We start from the raw sequence: 27,827 nt of genomic DNA, 5'->3' as shown, positions 1-27,827 counted from the left end.
GAAAGAAATAATTAGCCAATAATTAGCTCATAATCAATATGATGACCTATACCTGGTGGAAACATGATGTCGTTTAATATTAATGTGCCCCAACCACAGGCCACTCCCTATAAGCACACACATGTAGGATGTCAGTGCCTGTGGAACAGTACGTCTTCATAAATCACTGTATACCTTCATGAATCACTTCAAGCAGAGATAATTGTAAAACAAACTTAATTGCTGAGGTCTAAGTCAATGTAGAGTCCATCCTAAGTTGATTTCATACTGTATAAAAGGTACATTTGATTAAAAGAAATAGAGCCTATAAGCCCAACATCAGTTCAGAATACTAGACTGAATTGCTAATTGCTAATAATCTTCAGTTTTACCAAATGGAAAAATCTCTCCTTTGCTAATCCCATTCTCACCCATATATGTAACTCCTGATTTTTTTTTGTGTGTTCTTCTTAAAGGTTCCTCAGTTTGTAACAGTGCTCCAGGATCTGGCCCCAGCTCTCCCAACAATAACTGCATTGGATGCTCAATGGAGAATGGATTCTCACGTTCACACACTGAGGTAAGACTTCAATGTTTTACATCATTGGGTCATTGTACTTTCTTATCTTTGCCCCTGTCTGCTTCTAATACTCTCGTTTCAGCCTCCCCCACTCCGAACTTTTGTGTCTGTACTTTTCTGTGAAATTCTTTTTGGCACCAAGATCAGCAAAAGAAAATTCCTGGGCAATAATTTACACAATAAAGAGCTGGAAATGCAGCTTGATAGAAACCAGCTGGGATTTCAGGTGTGCTGTCAAAGTTCTGTGAGTGACTCATCCTCTTGATGTTTGGAAACCCCTCAGCCTTTGCTGTGTCATTTCTAGTTGCATGTTTCATTTAGTTATCCTTAGGTCTACCCTTGGGATTTTGATGGCATGGACTGGCTGATTTTTTTTCCCTGAGAAGCGCAGATAATATTCTACCATATTTTTCTCGTCAAGTATTAATAGAAAAACCATATATTTAACCTGTCAGGGATATTTTGCATGAGAAAAATATTATTAGCCTATTGGTTTCTGAGGCTGGGAGGTGCAGTGGATTAAGATACTGTCCTCTGGGACTCAAGTCTGAATCAAATCCAGGTTGAAAGGACAAAGACTTTCTCTCTCAGACTGCTGAAAAAGTCTACCTTTTTTGGCAAGTGTGTGAGGATAGTGGGGATATAAGGAATATAAGTGAGATTCTGAGAGTATTTTCTGCTTGTTATTTCAAATGCAGCCCCATAATTATATTCTAAAACAGCAACTTGTAATATTGGTCATTACTTAAAAACAGCACTTCATCTGTAAATACTCTGATGGTACATTATGTATTCAAACAAAAGCAAGAAGCAAGAGTAAGACATCAATGCCTCTAGCCTGTTCTCTCAATTAATAATGTGATTGCAGATCTGATTGTAACCTCAAATCTTCATTTCTGCTGATAACCTTTCACCTCCTTGCTTACCAAGACTCTCTTAATTTCACCCTTCAACACATTCAAAGACATTGCTTCCACCATCTCTTCAGGAAGAGATTTCCAACCTTCTGTTGGGCAAAAAAATTCCTCATGTCTACTTATTGAGGCATAGATTTGCACAGCACAGGTACCGAACCTTCGGTCTAACCAGTCCATGCCGAACATAATTCCAAACTAAACAAGTCCCACCTGCCTGCTCCTGGCCCATATCCTTTCAAACTTCTCCTATTAAAGAATCCATCAAAATGTATTTTAAATGTTGTACCTACATTCACCACTTTCTCAGGAAGTTCATTCCACACGCAAACCACCCTCTTTATAAAACATTTGTTCCTCATGTCTGTTTTAAATCTCTCTTTTGCTCCTTAAAAATGTGCCCCCAAGTCTTGAAATCCCCCATCTACGGGAAAAAAACAACAACCATTCATTCTATCTCTACCTCTCATTACTTTATAAACTTCTCTCAGGTTGCCTCTCAACCTCCTACGCTCCACTGAAAAAAGTCCCAGCCTATTCAGCTGTATTTATAATGCAAGCCTTCCATCCCCAGCAATATTCTGGTAAATCTCCTTCTGAATCTTCTCTAGCTAGAGAAGAGAAGGTCATTAACCTTCTTCCTTAACTGCTGGGCATATTGTATTGACCTAAATGGCATCTTCAGACCAGACTGACAGTGTCTGATTTCTTCTGGGAAAGAGAGCCCCCCTCTGCTCTGACACCTCAGTCCAGCACCAGGCACTACTCCCTCTAATTTTCTTTAGGCTATGTGTGCCTCTGAGGTCCATGTATTGCAGTGACTTCTGTAATGTGAAGTCAATGCCACGGATGTCATGTGTTGAACCTTGAAGCGTCTACACATGCAACCACCCTAAATATAGGGTTCCAGGTCCCTTTGTGTCAAGTTGGCCATCAACTTCCATCTCTCAGCCATGTCCTTTGGAATTGCACACTAACACACACAGGCCAGTTCCTGGATTGCAGCATTTGAAATGATGTTCAGTAGGGTTTAAATATGATTCCAAGGTGTGAATGTTGTATAGTCCCAGCACCAGTGGGCACTTTTGCCGCTGGCAAGGGCAAGATTGTACAAGGGTCGCACAGCGCAGGCAGGATACATAATTGATGAGGTGAGCAACAGAGAATTGTTTGTAAAAAGTCACCAAGACTCACAAAAGGAAATCCTCCATAAATTTCTTTAAATTGATACTTGTGCAAAATGTGGGAAAAATATGCACTGTTTCTCTCTATAGATGCTGCTAGAAGTGATGAGTTTCTCCAGCACGTTCTATTTTTATTTCAGATTTCCAGCATCTGTAATATTTGCTTGAGCTTTAGAATGTTGGTTTATCACATTATCAGCATGCTTTTGTTAACTTACAGCCTCACCCATTGCCTGCAACCTATTAGCTGAAATAGGTGTCTGAAATTTGTGGAAAATTATTTTCCCAGATGTTACATGACAGAAAGTTTGTATTTAAAGCATTGGAGATTAAGTTCAGTAATTACCATTCATGGATCAGTATTAACTTGTTGAGGGCCACAACAATGTTTCCTCATCAAGTATAACAAGAATAATTGATCAGAGCAACTCAGATTATTCTGAATTAGGAGGTTTTCGGTTGTTAGATTAATTAATCAGTGCTTCTATATAAACTGAGAAATATTTCTGCCTGATTTATGGTAAAAACAGGTACAAATTTTTAAAATCACAAGGATTCATATAACTGAGACAGAAGAGCATTCTTGGATCATTTAGAGAACTTAAGTGATATAAATTGATTGAACTTATCATACATGCTGCATAAAACAGGGTCTCGAGAGGTTCATTTGTTTATGATTCAGCCTCACAGCTATTTACTTAATTAGCTTGCTATTATGGAAATAAAACATAAGCTTAAAAATGGATAAAATGCTTATTTGGTTCCGTAGTATTTCAGACTGCGATCTTAATAAAACTGGCATTCCCTGTTTTAGCAGACATTTAATATTATGACACCTTTGTTTTCAGTGATCTGTTTATTGGCGTAGTCTCCATGACCTATCGTTTCATGTCAGAAAGCCCCCATAAAGCCTCAGTAGGAGGTTCTGTTTTGAGCAAAAACATTCAGTGTTATTTTTCATGTTAGGAATCAGCCAAAGCCTCCGAGAGAAACAGCATGGTATTCATGGGTTGCTTTTTTATGCTTTTTTTTGCCCAAGATAATTGATATCTCAGAACCTAAAGGTCTCAAAAGCGGAGGTGACAAATTATTACAATTCTGTCAGGCCAGGACCTGTGTGCTGTTTCCCTCGTGGAGGTGGCTCTTTTATTTGAGTCACAGATGCTTTTTTGTTTGGGAAGTAAGCAAGGATTGTTGCTATACTGCTACACTAGGTGTTCTTTTACATCCAAGTTTCTCCCCTGTGGTCAGAGTCATGTTACAACTGGGAGTCCCCAAGAAGCCACAAAATAAACGGGAAACTGTGAAGCCTTCTCTTGTGTGTGAGTGCTGAGCGGGAAATGTGGGGCAGAAGTTGAGCTAATTGGAAAAAAATTCAGATCAACCATCCTGCTTCTTACAGCTAGAATTTCAGCTACTTTTTTTAAAGAAAGGAAGTACAGTTGGCACCAATTCCCTCTGAGTGAATTGTGATGGAACACTGTGGAAGTACGGACAATTATAAATGCCCAAACTGCTGGTTTTATTGTCAATATCTTGTCCAGAATGTGGCACAAAACCAGCAGCAATTTCAGCATGGAGTATTATGCCTTCAGCTTGGGCTGTCACCCTGGAATGGAGTGCTGGAACCGATATGCTATTATCGGATACAGAGCTGAGGAAGAGCTATGTGTTTGAGATACAGTTCTATGGATGAGACTTGAAAACACAGGAATGCTCTGTTTGTTCTAGAGATTACAGAAAATATCAAACATTCCATGAGACTGTTAGTGAAACAACAGAGGTCTTCCAATGCCTTGGTCTCTTGATACCAAAGGCACAGAATACAAATTACTCATCTCAGTGCTTTTTCTGCTATTTGTTGTGTGCTAAATGATTGTTCTGTTTGCCAGTGCAACATAGATTAGCGGTTGATGTATTATCTTTGAAGAATTTGAGGCACTTTTAAGAAACATTTCAAAATGTAGACTAAGATTATGGTCTTTGTAAAAAAAAAAGCAAATCATAGAAAAATTTGAATCATTTTAAATACACCTTTGGAATGTTTTACATCCTGTCCCTTTCTATGTAACTATGACAAAAAATGTATCATCTGTTGGCTTTTTTCTTTTTTTAAACCCATACAGGGTTAAAATTTAGATTCAGTCACAAAAAAAGTGGCATACCTTGTTTTCATATACAATAACCCCAGAACAGATGTTACATTATAATGGGTATCTGAGGCTGGGCCAAACTATTCAGATATAAGTATTCAGTGGTTTTCTTTGACTGTATGTGATTTGGCATCGCTTTCTGAGGTACATATTTAAACTGCTTTTGCCCAATCTATCTTTAATCTATTGACAAGATCAAGATAGGCTGGAGAGACTCTGTAGAAGGACAGTAGAGAACAGCCATTCCCATGGTTTCAACATTGATTTTTCAATTCGGTCATTCTGTGCAAGTCATGCTGCGGTCATTGCTACCTGCAGTGTTTGAAATATTATCGTTTATTTCTTTATATAAAGTTTAAAACCAGGTTGAGTTTATTGCTGAGGCCAAGGTTTATACAGCACTAATTCTTTTGCTTCTGGAATTTTAGCAAAACTATGCAGATGATGATGCATGATGTAACATAAGCTGAAATACAAAGGGTTTTCTGTTCACTCCATAAACTGAGATAATACTTCAGAGGGAACCACTCAACAGACTAGTTTGAGAAACTGAACATGAGGGAAAGAAATCAAGTGTAAAATCATAAAACCATAACATTTGCGTTATGCTGAATATTGAATTGAATAATCTACTAAACAAGCTGTTTGCTTGGAAGACCGTGTTTACATCCAACACAAGAAGATGCAAGCCTACTGGGACCAGTTTAATTTTCAAAAACATCAGTGGCTGAGATGCCGCAGAAGTTATAATTTTGTTTTAATTATGACATTCAGTATAAACATCTGCATAGTGGCAAAGTTCTTCAGTAATAAATAAAATTGCTGAAAATGCATTTAAGATCACACAACAAAAGTAAGCAAAAACCGAGCTGATGGCTGGAATCTTCTCCACTCCTGAACAAAGTGGGCTATGGTGACTCAGTTGGGAAAAGGTGGTAAGCTTGGCAGAAATAAAGTTCTTGACGTCATACAAAAAAAAGAGATGAGAATTTCTCCAATGAGCAGCCAGAGGCTGATTTCCATGAACTTGCCTGCATTTGTATACTGTGAGTACCTAACCTCGCCTGGTTGAAAGGTATTTCCCTATTCTCCTAAGCGACAGCTAGAAATGAGATGGTGACAATTCCTGACATGAAAGTCGGAACAAGTACCTGGTGACTCCAGCTCGTTGCTTGCTCTCTTAGCATCCATCTTTGTCAGTATTCCTCAACATCTCAGGGTGTGGGCAGTGACTGTTCACAGCCATCTTGCAGGAATCTTAGTATCAGACAGGACCAAACTTCTCCATATTTCTACAGCACATCTCCGACCACTAAGGTTTTTGTGAAGATCTGTAGCTCGGGTTATGCTTGGTCAGTTCGTTGAGATGGTTGTTTTTTTTGCAAATGCTTCATCCCCTTACTGGGTGACATCTTCAGTGCTGTGTAGCCTTCAGATGAAGCATTGTTGTTGAGATCTGCACAAAATGTAAATGGTTCTGTCTGTTGTGGGGGTGGTTCTATTTCTGGTTTTGTGCTGTAGTGGTCTTTCGATGGGGTCTATTTCAACATGTTTGTTTATGGCACCAGTGGATGAATACCAGACTTCCAGGGATTTCCGAGTTTCAACAATGGCTATGCAGCACTGAAGATGTCACCTAGTAGGGGAACGAAATGTTTGCAGAAAAATCAACAGGCTCAGAGAACCAACCAACACCTTACATTTCTGACCTCCTTACAATACAGTCTCCATTTCAAGGCTGCACTGTGGAATGCATCAGTGCCTTTCATTCTAATGCTGCATCCAACTTATTGATTCAACCTGGTGGATATTGGGACTCACTACTTGTTCTCTTATGCTTACTCCTTGGGCGCAGTCAGCCTCTCAAGCTTGGCTTGTCTTTTTGGACTTCTCCGTCTCTTTCAGAAATGAGAGGTTCACAGTATTTCTGTGTTGCCTAGCTGTTCAGAGCAGATACAAAGCAAAGCCTTTGTCATGGTTGTCAGCAAGAATCAGTTAAGGGGGTGAACATGTTGTCAAATGCACTTTGTTCCGTCAGTATTACACCTAAACCATATGCCAGCACGGCACCTGGCAATTACACTGCATGTGCTTCAATCAAATTACCAAGTCTCAAAGTCTAAGGGAAGTAGCCCTTCAGCAAGTCAGGGTAGACTGCTATCAGTCAGAAATTTCCAGCAGATTCAGTCAAGGGTAATGTCCGATATCAGTTCAGGGCTTGGACACAATCAGTTGACTCTTTGGTGTGTACAAGATCAGGGTTTCCAAATCACCGCAGTTTGGGGAATGAGTCATAGTCAGTCCTGCAGGTCCAGAGAAGACAATCCAGCCATCTGTGTTATGTAGTTGGGGAACGGTACAGAGATCAGGCAAATACCGAGTCACCCATCTGGAAGGGCTATCTGTCCAAGTCATTCAAGGGCATGAGCCATGATCAATCCTGGGCGGTTGGAGGAGCGGAAGTCAAATCACTGAAAGTTAAGGGGTTGGGTTTATCGGAGCCCACTGCTACTGTAGGGAACTTGGGGAAGTCAATTTTGTAGATTGCAGGCAGTATGCTGGGATGGAGAAGGGACCATCATTGAGAAGGGAATATTCATGTCCTATAAGGTGGAGGGGCAACAGTAGAGGACATTGGTTATTGTAGGAGGAGAGATATTGACAATCGCATCACCCTGGAGTGGACAGGGGAACAGTGCAACATGATGGCTAAGCTGGAGGGCCAGGGCTCTGAGGGGAGTAGATGGGGAAATAAAGTTGCTATTCAAAATGGTATATGCACATGTGTGGACACTGGGCTCGACAAAGAGTGCCAGAAAGTAAAGGACTTAACCAATTCTGGTAAAACCTGGCCCAGGATTTCAGGTTGATGATCTTTCTTCCGAACTGAATTTGGTTTTAATTAATATACATTTAAGCCTGGATTTACTCTACTGCCTCACAACGCCAGAGACCCAGGTTCCTTTCCACCCTCGGGCAACTGTCTATGTGGAGTTTGCACATTCTCCCCGTGTCTGTGTGGTTTTCCATCAAGTGCTCTGGTTTCTTCCCACAGTCCAAAGATGTGTTGATTTGGTGGATTGACCATGCTAAATTAAATTTCAAACATTACTTTTGAGTATTTTTAAAACTTTCATGAATTGTGAGACATATGAATTAATTACAAATGTTACTCATAACAAACTGGCCTGTTCTCACTTTACAGTAGCATCTGGTTATCTGTTACAGCTTTCCCATTTATTTTTAGCTAAAATTAGAAACAAACAGCCTTAGAAGTGTGAAGGAGAATCTAGACTCACCGATCTATAACATCAAAGCATGTTTCGAAATGCCATTCTTTGGACCAAAATGTTTGAACGTACAGAAGTATCGCACGTAGGGAGGGAGATGAAGGCTGTACCTGATCTTGGGGTTTAACTGTTATTCTTTTGTGTGTGTATTCCTTTTTTTCAGATTTAGCTGCCAGAATAGCCTCAGATATTGTTTATTTACAAATAGATTGAGCAGAAAACCAATTCCACAGTATATCCTCACTATTTCCATTTAACTAGCTTTGCATGCAAACCCTCAACATTAATACAGCTATTCTTAGTCTCTGTGTAGCATTTACACTGACTGGAAGATGGTTGCAGTGTGCTGTATGATATTGCTATGTCAAACCTGAACATCACAACAAAATCTTGTTGAGATAACTGCAATTATCTATTTTGAATTTGGACTCGGTGTGCAAATTTCTTGCATAAGACATAGGAGCAGAATGAGGCTATTCAGCCCATCAAGTCTTCTGTGCCATTCGAACATGGCTGATGTTTCTCAGCCTCATTCTCCTGCCTTCTCCTCATAACCCTTGAGCTCCTTACTAATCAAGAATCTATCTACCTCTGTCTTAAATGACTTGAACTTTACAGCCTTTTGCAGCAATGAGTTCCACAGATTCCCCAGCTATGGCTGAAGAAGTTCCTGATCATCTCAGTTCTAAACAGCTGCCCTTTCAGTCTGAGGCTGTGTCCTCTGGTCCTAGTGTCTCCTACTAGTGGAAACATCTTCTCCACCTCCACTTTATCCTATTGGTATTCTGTAAATTTCAATCAGATCCCCCTCATTCTTCTCAACTCCCTGGAGCACAGACTCAAAATCCTCAACTGTTCTGCATGTCAAGCCCTTCATTCCCGAGGATCACTCTTATAAACCACCTCAGCATCCCACCCTCCTCCCAGCAACAGCACATTCTTCCTTAGATACAGGGCCCAAAACAGTTCACAATATTCTAACAGGGGTCTGACAAGAGCTATATTCAGACTTAAGCAATGCATCTCTGCTCTTGTACACTAGCCCTCTTGAAATGAATGCGAACATTACATTTGCCTTCTTAACTGCCAACTGAACCTGCATGCTAACCTTGAGTGAATCCTGAATTCAGACTCCTAAGTCTCTTGGTGCTTCAGATTTGTGAAGTCTTTCACCACTTAGAAAATAGTCTACGCCTCTATTCTTTCTACCAACGTGCATAACCACAAACATTCCCACATTATATTCCATCTGCCACTTCTTTGCCCACTCTCCTAGCCTGTCCAAGTCCTTTTGTCACCTACCTGCTTCCTCAACACGACCTGTCCCTCCACCTATCTTTGTATCATATGCAAGGTTAGCAACAGTGCCCTCAGTTCCTTGGTCCACAATGTTAATGTATATTGTTTCTAGTTGTGGTCTTAATACTGACCCCTGCTGACCCCAGTCGTCATAGATCTACATCTGCCACCTTGACTTAAATTTTTGTTGTGTTTCATAAATATTCTGTGAAATGCAACAATGTGAATTTATTTACTCTGGTGATTTTGTTAAGCATTAAACATCATTACAAGCCAGAAGTGTTTTGTTATTAATAATGCGTAAAGTTCACTGGATCAGTGATGGCTGACAATTTTACATGATGAGGCTTTGAGATCTCAACAATCTGCACAGGGGCCACATGCATCTCGGTGCTAAACAGTATTGAGCAGGTTCTGAAAGGTTGGTCCAAATCTTAGCTCCGATTTTTCTTTTGGTGCTTTCCCACCTTTGAGGGACGGTATAAATCATTCTTTAAGAAAAAGCATGGATTAATTAAGGATGGTCAGCATGAAGATCAGCCCAAAAACTACTATCTTGCCTCTGTCTCTTTCACTCTGAGTTTTGGCTTTGCTGACAAGCTTGTTACACCGCAGCTAGGGATCGGACTTCCCTTTTGATTGGTCATTACAAACGCAATGTGATCGCACTAGAGGAGTACTGAGATTTGTGAGGATGTTGCCAGAAACTGAGAAATTTAGCTTTGAGAAAAGCTTGGATAAATTAGGATTTTGTTTGGAACAAAGGAGACAGGAATGATTTAATTGAATTGTATAAAATTATAACGGATCTTGACAGAGTGGACAGGAAGGTTTAATTTCCCTTTGCAGAGGTCAATCACCAGAAGGCATAGTTATAAATTAATTAGCAGAAAGGTTGGAGGGAAATTGAGCAGAACATTTTGTCACCTCGAGGATAGTGGTATCTGGAATTCTGCCAGAAAGACGAGCAGAAGCTGAAACCCTCATTATATTTAAAAAGAAGACTTGAAATATTGTAACCTGAAAAGCTGCTGACTAAAGGCTGGAAACTGGATAACCCTTTGTTAGCTAGCACATATACAATGGGCAGAATGGTCTTGGATTTTATCATAAATAGTAATAGAAAATGTTTTAGGTTAGATTACTTACAATGTGGAAACAGGCCCTTCTGCCCAACAAGTCCACACCGACCTGCCGAAGCACAACCCACCCAGACCCATTCCCCTACACCTAACACTACAAGCAATTTAGCTTGGCCAATTCACCTGACCTGCACATTTTTGGACTCTTAGGAGCACCCGGAGGAAACCCACACAGACACAGGGAGAATGTGCAAACTCCACACAGACAATTGCCTGAGGCAGGAATTGAACCCGGGTCTTTGGTGTTGTGAGGTAGCAGTGCTAACCACTGTGCTACACTGTCGTAAACTCAAAGTGTCACCTCAAAGAATCTGCATATAAAATCATAAGGATTTTTTTTTGTTTACAAGACATTTTGTGTTCTAACCTCACTACTGTATTATCTTGTTCTGCTGCTCTAAGTGGTTACTGGGAGATGACACAGCTCTGAGTAGTTGTGTTAGAAACAGAATGAACAGCATCTGGATTCCAAATGCTGGGACTTCCCATTTTGCTTGAACACCATCATATGCTGTAACCAATGTCTCACACAGAAGCAAATTGAAACATTGAACAATGTGTGTGATGAGTAATTTTAACAGTTCTTCTTCTCAATAGCAGTTGCTGCCACATCGCAGGATTCTGACTTGGGATGGATCAGTGAACGCTCTAAATCTCTACACATCACCATCGTTACCCAACATTACCCTGGGTCTCCCAGCTCCAACTGCCTCATCTGCCTCCTCCCACATCAACGTATGTAATAATTACAGGCCTAAAGTTACTTAATCTCTTTAATCAGTTACATTGGTTGAAGCACATAACAATCCCATGAAGCATGCAGGATTGTGGTCAGCCATTATGATCGTGTTGCCATGCTTAAACCAAAAATTACATCTCTGGTATTAAGCCACTGAGTAATGAGATCTATGCCAACAGTTTCTCATGAATCTAAGATCTTAATCTTAGTTGAAAAATTACTGAAAAAAGACCAGGTCCTTCCCCGTAGGATATGAGTGTGAATAATTCCTGGGTGGTGTCTCCGTGACTGATTCAAAGAGTATCACTGGGGGCATGGAGATGGTCCACCCACTCACTTTTTGTGATCTACAGCTTGTATGAAATAAAGAATCCTGGGAAGGGTATTTTTTTAAAAAAGAAAAACATAAAATATATCCAGAAGCTTTAGACTTGGTAAGACTTCTGAGACAAATAAAGAATTATTCAGATATTAGAGATGATTTTCCCTTCCACAGCATTTGCAAGATGCTCAATTCCCAGGCATAGCACTGGCTAGAGACCATCATTATCATGCCTTCACCCACAGCCCAAGTTGAGATTTACTGTTACTCATTGGGTGTCTTCCTGAATGTATTGAATGTTATGATGGTAATGAGATGGCAGGTAGTATTTTAGCAGTTCGAACAGAGGATTGCAACCTATGTCTGGACCTCTAGGACCAGAGTGAATGTTACTGGTGCTGGGGGAAGCCTAAAGATTGAAAGCGAGCAATCCAGAAAGATCCTGCAGCAGTTTCCTTACTTTGTCACAGGGTGATAGTTCTGATACCAGTTACCAACACCTTGTAGTTTCACTCTTTTTTTTACCCTGTTTACTGACACTGTGACATACATGGCATGAATCTGTTTTGGAATTATGTCCAACCAACTAAATAGCCCAACGCAGCCCAAATTTAAAGTTTCCTAACTCAGGCAGGTGTGGTGTACACCAGATCCCTTGTAGCTGTCAGACGCCCTGTAAGAAGGTAGACAGTGAACATCCAACGCAGTTCAATTTCTCTGTCTTACAATGTCTGTTTTAATTCCTGAATCCAGTGAGAAGTCTATCCTTCATGTACAATCTTCTCACATCAAAAGATGTGTGCCAAGAATAAAAACAGAAAATGCTGGAAACACTTTGCGGGTCAGGCAGCAGCTGTGGAAAGAAACTGAGTTAACATCTCAGTTTAACAATCACTCAATCCAAGGGAAGAATGATAGAAATGTGGCAGGTTTTGAAGTGGAGGAATGAAGAAAAGGGAAGGTCTGTCTCCAGGTGGTGCATGGCAGTCACCTGAATACAAAATGAAGCAATAAAGAAAGAAAATGTTAAACTAACCAAATAAAGTGAAATGTAATGGTGACAGAGAATATGATCTGAAAATTTGAACTGAATATGGAGTCCAGAAGTGATGCTCCTTGTGTTGAATTTCACTGGGACACTGGAGCAGGCCATGGACAGAAAAGTCAGAATGGGAACAAGGTGGATCATTACAATGATTAGCAACAGAAAACTTGGTGTTGTGCTCACAGACTGAATGGAGGTGTGTTGCAAAACAGTCTATGTTGTTCTCCCCATGATAGAGGGAACCACCCTGAGAGTGGTCAATACAAAATACTAAACTGAAAGAAGTACAAGTAAATCCCTCTTTCACTCAGAAGGGGCATCCAGGGATTTGGGAGATGAGAAAGGAGGATGTAAAAGCACAAGCGTTGCATTCTCTATGTTTACACATATTGGTAGTAGGCAAGGGAGGGATGATTAGGTGACCAAGATATTGAGGAAGGAATAAAAATCTGAGTGCTGCAACAAACTCAAGAGATCTGGCAGCATTTCTGGAGAGAGAAACAGAATAAACGTTTTGAGTCTGATATGACTTCTTCAGAACTGATTTGAAATGTTAGCTCTGTTTTTCTCACCACAGATGCCGCCAGACCTGTTGAGTTTCTCTAGCACTGTCTGTTTTTATTTCAAATCTCCAATATCCACAATGTGTTGCTTTCATGTTGTGGAGGGAATGGTCCCTTTGGAACACTGAAAAGGTACAGCAGGGGGAGATGTGTTTTCTGCTACACAGTGTCATGCTGGACATGGCAGAAAAATGTACAGGATGATTAAGTGAACACAGAGGCTGGTGGGGTGAAAGCTGAGGACATGGAAACCATATCATATTTCTAGAGGGAATGGATGGGGCAAGAGCAGAAGTTCAGACAGGAAAACCTGAGTTCACTGGGGCCATAACAGGCCAAAATAATAAGCCAACCAGGATGACCTTGTTTCCAGATTTTTAGAAAGGAGTTAGAAGCAGGATGTGTGTGATTGAGGAGGTTATAAGGTTGGGGGCTGTGAAGCCAATTTCCACAGAGAAAATAAGCTGAGTGGCAGGCTTGGAAACATGTCTTGATCTTTGTTAGTCGGGTTAACATCCAGAGGCAATGGGAGGAAACATCAGAGAGTTGGTTTCCAGCCTCTGCTAGCTAGAGATCAATACATCAGGGAAAAACAGCAGTACATTTGTCAGCAAGTTTGGTCATGATGTCAGGATTGGACTGGAGAGAATGGGAATCTTCAAGTTTAGAGAAAGTTAGATTGGAATGAGTGAGGTGAGCAATGGAATTGAAATATTCAATCTCATGGTTCGACAGAAGGTAAGACGCCACAGAGAGGAATCCACATAAAGAGGAATATTGGACAATAAGGGTTCACTAACTGGGATGGGGTGAGGGGGTGCAGAAGGAAGTGTGCAGGGTTGAGTCTGCGGCTAAAGACGTAGACATGGAGACAGGTGAAAGAATAAGAGCTGAGTGTCAAACCAAGCTTGAAGTTCAAAGAGATGAGGGCATAAGTTGATAAGCTAGGCCTTTGCTGAGGACTGATTATTTAGGGTCAGCGATAGCAAGATCAGTATCAAGACTTATGTAGCATGAAACTCTAAACATTCAGGTCAGATCAATGCCAGCAACCGTGGATTAAATATATAAATCATTGCGGAGGAACATTGAAATTCCCACTCTTTGCCGCACCCACAGGCACCACCAGTGTTGACCTCACTCATAATCTTGTCTGCAGGCCCCTTCTGATCCAGAGGGATCAGTGGGTGGCTGCCATCTGTCCACAAGTAGTGTTAACCTATTAGGCCAACCAAAGAGCTCATTCAGGTTAAGCATGCCAAGTGGAATGTTTTAGCGGCATGTGGGCCGCTAAGGCTGAATCATGGCTATGCAATAGAGGTAGTGTCTGGGTGAGCACACTGGGGAAGGGGTCTTCAGATAGTATTCCATCCACAATGAGAATCATGTTAATTGTCAAACCACAATTGCCGCCTCTAATATCCCAATGGAGGGTTACTCCCATGCAGTGATAGCTTCAACACTGTGGCCTGACATTCAGAGGATGCCTCAATTTTTCTCCCTGTCATAACTCCGTGAGAGACTCTAACTTATGGTAACACCCTGCTAATCTGAGTGCTGGAAGGTCTCCTTGGGGCTCCACCATTTTAATTAGACAAGCATTCAGAGAGGCTGACTGCCTCCTCAAAATGGTTCTTTTGTACTGACTCTGTATATGTAGAACCCTGACCTATGTTTTCTACCAGTAGCAGGATTGAGAATCACAAATGAATATTCAGCCTACAATTCGTTGACATTACTTCAAACGTACACTGTAGAGGAAATTAGTCTTCAATGATGAGGCTTAATGGCTAATCATCAATTGTGAATCCTCTTTGTACCCCTGGTCAATCTTCTTTTCCAATTTTGGCTTATCTTTGAAATTATTAAATAATGGCAAAGTTAAATAAAGGCATTTTTGACTTTTAATATGAATTGTTGAATGATTGAGTTTGCATTTGGAGCAATGGAATCCTTATAATCGGGATTTTCAAATCGAGGAGACTGGGTCTTTCATGGGTGAACACCAATAGAGGGAATAAGGTCAGTTACAGCCCTAGAAACAAGAGCTTGCTATTTGTCAGTAAGATTGGTTTGTAAAGTCCTTTCAGTGGCTGTTCAATCCAGCCTTGAAAGAGAGATTGGTCTACCATCACAGCATCAGAAACTTCCAAAGAACAGACCATCTTCCCCAGCCTGCTTGCTTGATTGGGGTGAGGCAAATGGCACTGTAGGGAGAACGAGCAAATGCACCATAATTTTTTCAGACATTACTACACTGGTAAAGAAAACAAACCCAGTGAAGTTACATGTACAGTGTAATCATGACTTAAATATTCATTTATAGATAATCATTTGTTCTAGGCCTCAACAACAAATCAAAATACTGACAGACACGCCATCCAGGGAATGACAGCCCTTACTGGACAGTTCAGAGGAGGAACTCCCTTATCTGCTTATTTACCAACTGCTCCTTTTGATGGGAAGGTTAACAGCACCCATCATGCCCTGCTACAACATGTGCTTCTGATGGAACAGGTTCGAAAGCAGAGTCCTCTCACAACGGGTGAGTTGTATTTGCAAGTAAAACTTTTGGATTCTAACTGAGAGTTTGGAATTTGCTGAGATTCTTTCTGTTCAAGTGAGAATTAATTTTACATAAGGACTTCAATATAAAATGAAACATTTTAGAAGTATTCATAATTCTGAATCAAATATACATGCTTCAAAATGTTCACCTGTAAGTGAGATTTCAGCACGGTACCTTGATTAATGGAAAGGTAAGCGTTTTGTTTGTTTCTTCATACAAAGTACACAAAGAAAGTCTCTCCTACTCCATTCCTGAGATAATGTGTGGAACGTACATTCTTAATAAATGGATCCACAGGCTTGACTATTTTCCCAATTGCATAAAATGAGCTTGTGAACTTTTTCACATTTCACAGAAAAGGTCTCATATCTTGTAAGACTTATTTTCAAAAAGCACTGGCGTTCTCAATTGGTTAATTAAGACTTCAAGAATTTAGAAATTCAGTCACACTGCTCTTGTTTTACAGACTTAAACTGGTTGCTCTTAAAAGCATACAGAATCAGATCACTTAGTTGATATCAAAGGTAGTTTCTAGAAGCACTTAAGAAATCCATTTTAATATCCTTTCGTGACACTTTTGTGAGAGTCGCCACCTCTATACCTTACTTGCTGTATTATCATGGTACGAACAGGTAGCAAACTCCTGCAGGTGCATTATTTAAAGGACTTAACTACAACTTACAATTGTTTTACTGGTTTGTTCTGTTAAGCTGCTGGCCAATTTCATGACCTTTCCTCGGATTTTATCTGTTTTATATTTGAATATTGACTTTAGTGAGCAAATCCATTGGCACTTAACTGCACTGTCAACAGTTATGTTATAATCATGGGTGTTCGAGTCAGTCTGACCTAGAGGTTGCAGGGGAATGTGCAATAGCCAAGAATGAGGCAGGAGAAAGCAGGTGCAGTCGGGAGAAATGGCGGTCATGCCATTGTAGGCTCACAGAGGCCATTACTCAACTTCACACACATCATTTGTCTATGTCTGTGTATGGTACTTTGGTGTTTGTTGTGAGTTTGGGTTCCTGAAGATCTGGGTTAGACACATGGGTTTGACTGTGTTTGGATTTGGCAATTGAGGGTTAATCTTACAACACCCACAATTCTAAGTGAGAGGAAGTTATCCAGAGATCCAAGGGAACCACCCAGCAGATTTTGGGAGAGAACATTCCAGACTGTTTGAGCCTGAGCCGGAAAGTTATTCAAGACAGAAGCATGCATTACACATCGGAGTGATGAGAAGTCTTTTAATTAAGTAATGTGTGCTAAGCAGCACTCCTAAGAAAGGAAATTTTAAAGTAATAAAATAACCTTTGGATTAAACAGTCACTATTAGTCCCAGACCAAAGTGTTGGGTTACAATGAGTGTAAAAGAAGTGAAGTGTTTGAAGTGTAAAGAAAAAGAGCTGTACCAGAAATGATAAAGCATTGAAAGGTAACTGAGTCAGGAACATAATAATTATGAAAGAACCATTTACAGTTACAGTAGATGCATTGAAATTTTGATCACTTCAAGCCCATCAAAATGTTAAAACAAACAGAAAAATCTCTCTGCTGGAATTGAACTGTGCTGGACCTTGTTTGAAGTGCAGTACTGGATGTTCTTGGAATTGCAACAATATTGGTCAGCTCTCCCATGCTTGGCTCATTTCCATTGTGTGTTTAAGAATATTTGAAACTCCTATAAAAGAACAAAATGTTCTCCTCTTCCCTTGTTTACCTCCATTTCTCTTGTTATTAAACTTTTATTTTGTTGTATTTGTTAAAGCAAACACTTCAACAATGTGTACTTTCTCTTTAGCAAAACATCACCTCAGTTAAAAGATCTATCCAATCAGGTTCCTGTTCAGAATCTGGTAGTAATACGAACTGGATGTTCCCCATAACAATTTGGGTTGTGAGGTCATAAAAATGCCATGCGTTTTTATCTTTGTCAGTAATCTTTGATTTAGCACTTTATCAGATGCTTCTATAAATCTAAGTGCAGTTCATCAACCAGTTCCCTTTTATTCACAGCTGGTGTTACCTTCTCAAATACTCCTACAGATTGGTCAAACGCAATGAAAGTGATATTGGGGAATAGTGAAATTCAATGGGGTTGGCGTGGGGCTGGTGTAACTCTTCAGTCCCTGAGTGTAGTTTGGAATGGAAAAAGAGGTGCATTCGTTGCAAACACATGACACAGTCTGTCCAATTATCAAACTATTTGAATTAATAGAAGCAAAATTGGAATACTCTATTATAGGCATGCAAACTTTCATTGGACTTTGCTGTCTATGTTGCAGCAGGTGATGCTTTGCAACTAGACATCAAGGGGAACATTTATTTTCAATGTACCTTGAGGAACCATTCGCCAACAGAAGATCTGACACCTTAGTGAATTACATAAAGAGTAAGAACTGAGAGAAAAGAAGTGCAGTTGGAGTATTTTGTTAGATTAAATCATTGTGTGTTACTATTTAAAACATGGGTATAAATCCACCAAGAGCTCAGAGCTGTCTGACTTCTGTTCCTGTAAGATGCAATGATCTAAAATGAAAGGAATTTATGCATTTTAGATTATTTCTAATTGTGTGTTTGTTGGCATAGAATAACTACCAATTTATTCTGATTGGAAAATGCAGGTTGTTTGGTAATGAAATCCTTTATAAAATTGGAAAAAAAAAACATTAGATTGATTTTCATATTGAAAATTTTAATTTCTTGTCCCTCAATGTAAAAGTTAGGATTAAGCCCATACTCACTGGCTGGCTTGTCCAGCATCCATTTCACAGATATCAGGCTTTTGCGGTAAGATGTCATCTCCCATTTCTGAGGTATGATGTACTGTGTGTCATTTATTATATCAATATAATTTTATTTAATCTTTGGATTTTGAACTAGAGGCATGTGGGTTTTAGTCTATGTATAGGAGGGTTTTAATAATTAACTGGTCAGTATTTCTGGATGAATGACTTTCAAACTGGTCTGTGCCAGAGAGTAGCTGACTGAGGGCCCTTCTGGAATGATAATATGAATTTGTTTGTACTGTGAAAGTTATACGTTTGGGAAGAGCAAACATTGTATGGCATTAGCCTGCTTTCAATTTAGATTATTCTGCTGAGGAAAACTCTTAAATTGGAAAGCTTTTAGTTTTAGCACACAGAATACCTGGCTGAAATCAGATGTAAGAACAGTTCCTTCTGGAGAAAGGAGTTAATTCAGAACATTTGGGAAATAGGATTACCTCAATATAAGGATTTTAGTTTGAAATTCCAGAACAAATGGTTTTGGTTAGAAATCTAAAGGGGGTTTTTAAAGCTGAAAAAAAAGTTTAAGTCCAATTGTGTGAATAATCAAGGAAGGCAGGGTGGTGGCTCAGTGGTTAGCATTGTTGCCTCACAGTATCAGGACCCAGATTCAATTCCCGCCTTGGGCGACTGTGTGGAGTTTGCACGTTCTCCCCATGTCTGCGTGGGTTTCCTCTCACAACCCAAAGATGTGCAGGTTAGGTGAATTGGCCATGTTAAAATTGATAATAGTGTTCAGGGATGTGTGTGTTGGGCCAAAGGGCCTGTTTCCACACTGTAGGGATTCTAGATTATTCTAAAAACTATGAAACTCATGTGTGGGAATTAAAAGAAACTGTTCAGTCAAACCTGTCATTGTGAAGAGAAGGGAGCAATTTCTATTATGTGAGTACTATAAAGTGATAGTGTTGTGATAGATAGAGTTGCATTTTGCTGTCTGTTTTGAACTCTTTCAAGTTGTGCTAAACATCAATAGTTTGGTTTGTTCTACTTTATCTTCATCTGTTTTGCATAATAACTTTCTCCTTTATTGTTAAAATCAAATTAGCATTGCATGGATATGTTTCAGTGAAAGACCACCATGTAAGATAAAAAGAAATCTATCAAGCCAGATGCCTGTCTGAGCTCTGAATTGTCCAGTACGAACATCAGCTGGGATTTTAATGGAGGAAATATTGCATCTGAGAGCTGCTGGCCAATCATACAGCCTGGCGCTCTCTTGTCCCAGCAGCGCCACCTTGAGTGGTGACTGTTACTGGGATTACAGCAGCCCCGAAAGAAGAAGAGATGTGGAAACTTGTCAAAATTAAGTCAAGGATCCTACTGGCTTGAGTTTGCAGGCTTAGGCAAGAAAGAAGTGGACAGGGTTTGGGAACATGATTTCATCTGCCAAGTTGGACACTTGGTACCTGCATCTCATTCCATAGGTAAAGAAAAGAAGGATATTTTATCAGCATTGGTGGCACTCATCAAGAACAGTGTCTTAACCATCTCTCCATGGGGAGTCATGCTGTGTTAAAATGTAACTGTACCCTGCCTGATGACCTAGCAGATTGTCTCAGTATCAAAAGTGTTATTGATCCAGAGGCCTCAGTCTTAAGGTCAAGTTGCAACTTCCACGTGTCACTCAACAGTTGCCCTAATGAGAATAATGTAAACCTTTTGCATTCACAGGTCTCAGCCCATAAGTGGCAGGAGCTAATTTCAACCAGCATTACAAACAATGGTTTGCACAATGGACAGGAAACCTTTCATGTTTAGCTTAATTAAATATTTATGTTGAGCTTTCAGTCAAGTGAACAAAATTCACAGGAATTTGGAACCACTAAGAAAAATGTTTGATGAACAACTAATTTAAGACAAGGAGATTTCTTTCCAATATATCTGAGTAAAGTATGAATAACTCAGTTCCTTTAATTTTTTTTATTCACTCATGAGGTGTGGGGATTTATTGCCCATCCCTAATTACCCATAGAGCAATTAAGAGTCAATCACATTGCTGTTGGTATGAAGTCACATATCAGCCAGCCTAGGTAGGCTGACAGATTACCTTCCCTAAATGGCATCAGTGAACCAAATGGGTTTTTCTAACAATTGGCAATGGTTTCAAGGTCATCATTGGACTCTTAATTCCAGATTCCTTATTGAATTTAAATTTCACCATCAGACGTGGTTTTGAACCCAGATTTCCAGAACATTAACTGAGTTAGTAGACTTGCGATAATGCCACTAAATCATTACCTCCCCATAATCTATTTTTCCTAATCAATCTGTTCAGGGATGTTATTGTTCACCTCTGGAGCAGGTGGGACTTGAACCCAGGCCTCCGTGATTTAGGGGGTAGGGATGCTACCACAGCACCAGGAAAGAGACTTCAGTTTCCTGTCACCCTGTTACAATCTGATTGCGATCACTTGCAAACTTTAACAGCACTTTAACATAGAATCTCATGCATGACAAATTATTGCAGCTCATTTTTTATAACTGATATTGAGTTCTGGAACACAATGAACTCTGCAACTCTGAAGACAAGGCAATAAGAGACATGCCTGCAACTTTATGTTCTTAAACAAATTTGTTTGAATAACTCCTGGCTAGAAACCTTACAGAACATGTGGACAAGTGAATTCAATAGCTTCCTACTAGCTTTGTTTTCCTCTTACCTTTCCTATTGTTCTTTCTTCCAGTATTCCATCATTCATACGCTACAATAGCACAGCATGATTGGTAATGAATTACTCTGAAGGACCTTATAATGAGCTGAATTAAGCTAGCAGAAGTTTTTATTCTGTTTCTCTGAAGAATTCCTCAAGAATCAACCACAATACTCAGTATTGCAGAAGAAAACAGCATCTCTGGACTTTGCATCACTCATTACACCTCTTATAAGGATGAGCACAGTACCCCACCATTAACAATTTAGGAGAACCTAGAGAAGGTGATGGCCTAGCAGCAATGTTGCTCAAAGCAATAAGCTAAGACAGAATTTGAAACCAAACATGGCATATTTGGAATTAAAAGTCTAATGATGACCAGTAAGCCAATGCAGATTGTCATAAAAGCTCATGTGATCCATTAAAGGAAGTAAACTGCCTTAAAACTGAATGGATCACCCAGCATTGACTAAGGCATCACACAGGACAATGTCACAAATACAACCCTGTCAACCCTACAAAGTCATGTTTAGTCACATCTGAGTGCTGGTGAGAACTGATGATCAAACTAGTCAAGCAACAGTCTGCTATAGTCATAGTTACAGAATCACGCCTTTCAGACAATGTCTGAGTCATTAGGTATGTCTTGTCCACTGGCAGGCAGAGATACACAGTTGGGAAGCATCTGCTTAACGTAGAGGAGTCCTCAACATGTCTCCTGACTCCACAAAGTCTCATGGTATCAGGTCAGACATGAGGAAGAAACCTCATGTCGAACCCTGACTCCCCTGTCCCCACTGTCCCAATTGGTTAATCAATACTCGTCCATGTAGAACAGCACTTGGAGGAAGCACTGAGGGTGATAAGGACACAGATGTACTCTGGGTGGGTATTTCAAAGGCCCAACAACACTCAAGAAGCTTAGAGTCATAGAATACACAGTATGGAAACAGACCCTTCAGTCAAACTTGTCCATCCTGACCAGATATCATAAATAAACTTCGCCCCACTTGCTAGTATTTGGCTCATATCCCTGTATACCATTCCTATTCATATACCCATCCAGATGTCTTTTAAATGTTGTAATTATTCCAGCCTCTGGCAGCTCATTGCATACACGCACCTCCCTCTGCGTGAAAAAGTTTAATACTAGGCAGAACAAAGCAGCCTGCTTGATTGGCACCGCATCCACAAACATTCCATCCCTCCATCACTGATGCTCAGAAGTAGCAGTATATATCAGTGATTCAAAAGTTACAGAGTTGGCTAGCAGAAGAATGATTGATTGAATACAAACAGTTGATGCAGTCATCTGAGAGTACACAAAGCATCTTGTAACATAAACTGTTGGCAGCTTTGAAAAGACCACTTCCCAGAAGATCATTGAATTTAATTGCAGTCTGGCCATAAAATGCTATTGTCAAGACCTTGTGCTCCAATTTCCAATTGGACTTGTGTCTAGTTTCATTTTACTGGTGAAAAATCCAAGCAGGATTAAATTGACCTCATTCCTGCCTTCAGAGATAAATTGGATAGTGCCCACAAATATTTGTCCAACATAAAGACATTGGCTAGATTACAGGGTATTTATCATAGGGCATTGCCACATCTGACGCAGGCTGCATCTTGAATTTTTTGCCAACCATGTAATAGGTAGTTCAAGAGACACAGTCTCAATTCTTAATATATCACAAAGTGTAAGAAAGCAACCTGTAGTCAGGAAGATTCAAGTGTAGACCATTGTTTAAAAATAAATTTGTTGAAAACTATCATGTGAATCCTGCAAGTGAAGTCTAGCTTGTAGTGTTCACTATGGTGGTCCTAATAACATTTTGTTTCCTCATCTTAGCTTTCCATTCCAACACTCTCCCTCCCACCAACCCTCCAGTGCCCAAAACCACAAGAAGCAGAGATGGGAAATTTAGCAAATTGCTAGCCACGATTTCCTGCCAGCTATAGGCAAAATATAGAAACACTTACCACTTCTGCTATGTCCTCTTCCCTCCAAATCCATCTAGTTAGCTGAAACTTCATTCTCACTATAACATTTGATAATGGTTAAGATTAGATTAGATTAGATTACAAAGTTTCAGCTAACTAGATGGATTTGATAATGGTTAAGGTGGTCACACAAATCTAATTATATTGATATTCATATTACATTCATGGCTAACTTAATGGAATAGAACCAAAAGAAGTAACCCTTGGTGACTAGCACTCTATTATTTGCTTTCCTGATCCATTTGTAGTGGATTTCCTTCAATTATGACCGCATAACAGTGAGACAAGCAAGAGGCTGGAAGAGCATAGCAAGCCAGGCATCATCACGAGGTGGAGAAGTCGACATTTCAGGTGTAATCCTTCTTCAGGACTGGGAGAAGGTGTAATATAAGCTCCCCTTACACCTACCCACCACAATCCTGAAGAAGGGTAACCCAAAACGCTGACTTCTCCACCTCCTGATGATGCCTGGCTTGCTGTGCTCTTCCAGCCTCTTGCTTGTCTACCTTGGATCCCAGCATCTGCAGTTATTTTTTGTCTCATGACAGCGAGAGGCTGACAGACTTTCATTTAACAATTTGTGCATATCTTTTCTAAAACCATTTTAATCCATAAAAGGACCCATGTATTAAAAATCAGATGATTGAAACCAGAAATTGATTGTTTTATTTTACCTCCGTTATAACAGTGTTCAGTTATTACCTGGCATGTCCCAATATACATCTCAAAGCAGCAGCAGCTGAATTTTACAGTGTTGTAATTGGGAACTAACTCCAAGCTGGCAACTGTGAGACATGGAGGCAAAATGTTGCTGGTGGTGGCCAATTAGCAACCTGTCACTAGGGTCACCATGCAATTGTAGGTGACAGCCCCACCCCAAGAGCTGCCAGCCCAATCAGAGTGATGGAACTCAATAGCCCCAGCGGTGCCACCCCTAATGGTGGCCATTGCTGATGGTGCAGCTCCAGGATGACAGAATCTGAGTAGCAAGCAGCCCTCAAGGAACTGGGGCCAGCCAGACATGTCCCAGCATTTGCAAGGGCTCAGTCGGAGCAGATGAATTGTATGGTTGCCATCAACTAGGATAGTTGTACTGTCTGACGCCACTGGGAAGCCATCAGAGTAATGTCCACTGGTAAAATTTCTACAAAGACAAAAAGTGGCCATTAAGTGATAGTCACACCAGTAGCTGGTGTGCTGGTAAAATGTTGTGGTGTTATAAAGACATGGCCTCCCCAGCCTTTTCATATTGTCCCTTTTGTCTGCCTCACAATTTGAAATAGGCCAGGGATATTCAGAAGGTAATTTGAATCCATGATTTCAAGTTTTTAAGAGCAGGTAAGTATTCTACTACACTGAAATATAGCCTGATCAAAAAATTACATTGAAAATGTATTGTGCAAAGGGAGAGGAAAATGTCTGGTCCAATTCCTTCAAACATATGAGTCTGGAAATCAGCCCGCACATCTTTGAGCTGTCATTTCAGTAGAACACTTCAATCATGAAGCGGAAGTTTCAGGATCTCTGCAGTACATTTATACCCTTCTACTATAAACACATTGCTCAAATCAAAGTTATGGGGGCATTGAGCATTTTTAGAACAGCTTTAAGCACTCAGGGCTGTGTTTGGTTTAATCCAGACTCAACTTCTTTAAGTGATTGCTGTCATTAAAAAAAATCTGAAAGTAACTGAAAAAAACTGTCTATAAATACCAGTTCAAACAAAGATTTGACATCAGTTTTTAATTTTTGTTTTGGCATCACTGGATACAAGATCAAAGTATTATTTTCTTTAAAGTACCAGTCAGAAGAAATGAATAGGAATGCTCTTTTACTTGCACATTGTCAGTCACTAACGTGCGATTGACTTCTTTCATGGAATGGTTGCCAAAAGTATTTAATGTGGTAATAATCTTGCAGCAGCTATGGAATTCATTAATCAGATACAGTATGCCCCTCTTGTTGAGTAGGTTTTGATGTCCTTCTTCATAGCAATGGCATAGGCATCATTCCACCATGTGGCCGATCATTATGGAGCATGACAAACAGAATCTTCCTTCTTTTAATTTATCATTTAGATGACATTGTCCATTTTAAAAGCAGCAAATGTTGACTCTGGATATTAGTTGCAAAACAGCTTGTCATAGTTCAACTGATAAAGCAAGATAATTGGAAAACTAGGGTTAGATTTTGCAACTAAAATAATAGTAAAGCTAACACGCTCACTTGTTTGTGTATGTTGAAATTGGACAGTAAGCTCTTGCAACTGCACAAGTGCAATTAAACTTAACAGCCTGACGGTTGCTGTGTAAAATGCCCTGCACCACTAAAAACTGTCTGCCTCAAGGCTCAAATACATTGAATGATATGAAGTTCATGCACACACTTCATAGATAGGGACTAGATATATGGTAATGTTAGGCCTTCTCTATGTAATTCCTATTGATTCCTGTGATTATTGTCAACCAAGCTTATTGGCATTAAATATTAATTTTCCAAATGTGAAGTCTCATTCCTTTAGCACTTAATTATCATTCAAGATCCTTTTTACGAAAGTATTTTATTTTGTTCTTTTCTTTCCCCTGTCCTTTTGACTCTCTGTCTGTGTCTAATCTTTCTTTCTTTCTCTCACTTTTTTTTCATTTGCTGCACCCAATTTGACATATAATTCACTGTTCCATATGATGCTTCTGGCTCAGACTGCAAAGCTTAGTAATAATTACTCAATCCAATTAGTTAGGGAGATAGATGGCTGGTTGCCATTTAGATAATTCTTTAGGATGGTTGACTGTGCACAATTTGCCATGCAAAATACCACTGAAAGCCTAAGGGCCAGTACAGATCCAGCTATTTGTTTGCAATTCACAGCGGAGTCTAATTTATAATATTCTGTACTTGTGACTAAAGTAGGCATTTCTGCTTTACCAAGTGACAACTTTAATTTCACCATGTTTACATTTTACTGCTTTCTGGATGGAGAACATGAGTTATTTACCACATAAAGCTATTTTCTTTAACTGGTTTAATTACCGATAATGTAGTGCACCATATTTTTGAATCTGAAATGATCCATTATGTGCAGTTTGAATATTAGAAAAAAAAATGGTCAGTGGAGAATAGAGGGGATTTTATAAAATTAGTGAGCATTGTTTGTTACAATATTACAGGAAGGCATGTTCACTGACACACAAAACACCCACTCTAAAAGCAGATAAGAAGCATACACCCAGGTAAGTGGCAGCTAACATATACCTGCCACAACAATTCATTGTTGAATCTGAAAAATGATCTGGGCTTAGGGATACGTTTTACAGAACATGCAGCGAGACTCATAATCATCTAGAGGAACACAAGAAGGTACATGTGTACAAAATGTCTGTGATACAAACTAAGTTTAACTTTTCTTTGTTCCCTTGTCAGACATGGGTGTAGTTGGCTGGGCTAGCATTTATTACTCATCCTTAGTTACCTTGGAGAATGTTGGTGAGCTGCTGCCATGAGCTACTGCAATCCATCTACTGTAGGTAGACCCACAATAATATTAGGGAGAGAATTCAAGGACCTTTATCAAATGACAGTGAAGAAATTGTACTACATTTCCAAGTCAGGATGGTGAATGGCTTGGAAGGGAATATGCAGGTGGTGGTGTTCGTATGTATTTTCTGCCCTTAACCTTTTAGATGGCAGTGTTGTGGGTATGGAAGTAAGGAGCCTTGGTGAATATCTGCAGTGCATCTTGTAGATAATACATTGCTGCTATTGCACTGTGGTGGAGGGAGTGAACGTTTGCAGATGTCAACAAGGTAAAAACAATGACTGCAGATGCTGAAAATCAAATACTGGATTAGTGGTGCTGGAAGAGCACAGCATCCAACGAGCAGCGAAATCAACGTTTCGGGCAAAAGCCCATGTCAGTCAAGTGTGCAGCTTTGTCCTGGATGGTATCAAGTTCCTTGAATGTTGTTGGAACTGCACTCATCCATCACACTCTTGTCTTGCACCTTGCAGATGATGGATAGCCTTTGGAGAGTCATGAGGTAAGTTGGTCCCTGCAATATCCCTCGCCTCTGACCTGCTTTTGTAGCCACTTTATTTATATAATAAGTAGAGTTTAGTTTGTGTTGAATGGTAATCCCCAGGACTTTGAAAATGGGTAATACAATAATGGTGATGCCATTGAATGTCAAGAGGTACATCGTCTGTTGTTGGAGATGGTCATGAATGTTACTCGTCATCCCAAGCCGAGCCATTGTGCAGATCTTGTTGCAGTTGAACATCCATTGCTTCAGGGTCTGAGGCATTGCAAATGGTGCTGAACATTGTGCAATCATCGGCAAACATTCTTATTCTGACTTTATGGTAGAGGGGAGGTCATTGATGAAGCAGCTGAGGATGATTGGGCCGAGGACAGTACCTTCTGAGGAACTCTTGAGCTGCCAGAAGAAGTGGTGGAGGCTAGTACAATTGCAACATTTAAAAGGCATTTGGATGGGTATATGAATAGGAAGGGTTTAGTGGGATATGGGCCGGGTGCTGGCAGGTGGGACTAGATTGGGTTGGGATAGCTGGTCGGCATGGATGGGTTGGACTGAAGGGTCTGTTTC

The 27,827-nt window shown here is 40.0% G+C and overlaps 1 protein-coding gene across 11 annotated transcripts in view; it reads left to right on the top strand.

Annotated features, from left to right (window-relative positions):
* The window catches only part of LOC140480462 (histone deacetylase 9-like), a 778,931-nt gene that overhangs the window by 474,092 nt on the left and 277,012 nt on the right, over positions 1-27,827 (top strand). For 10 of the 11 annotated variants that reach the window (XR_011961302.1, XM_072575348.1, XM_072575350.1 and 7 more), the window contains 3 exons: positions 456-559; positions 11,139-11,276; positions 15,554-15,755. Coding sequence is in view for 10 of the 11 variants with exons in the window: in XM_072575348.1 (XP_072431449.1) it covers positions 456-559; positions 11,139-11,276; positions 15,554-15,755 (444 nt within the window). In the remaining variant the exon portion in view is untranslated. The remainder of the gene's footprint in view (positions 1-455; positions 560-11,138; positions 11,277-15,553; positions 15,756-27,827) is intronic. The other variant, XM_072575346.1, reaches the window with a different exon arrangement.

The sequence above is a fragment of the Chiloscyllium punctatum genome, chromosome 8 (assembly GCF_047496795.1).
Source record: "Chiloscyllium punctatum isolate Juve2018m chromosome 8, sChiPun1.3, whole genome shotgun sequence".
Lineage (NCBI taxonomy): Eukaryota > Metazoa > Chordata > Chondrichthyes > Orectolobiformes > Hemiscylliidae > Chiloscyllium > Chiloscyllium punctatum.
Note: the sequence above shows the minus strand (reverse complement) of the source record. Positions and strands in the feature narration are given on the sequence as shown.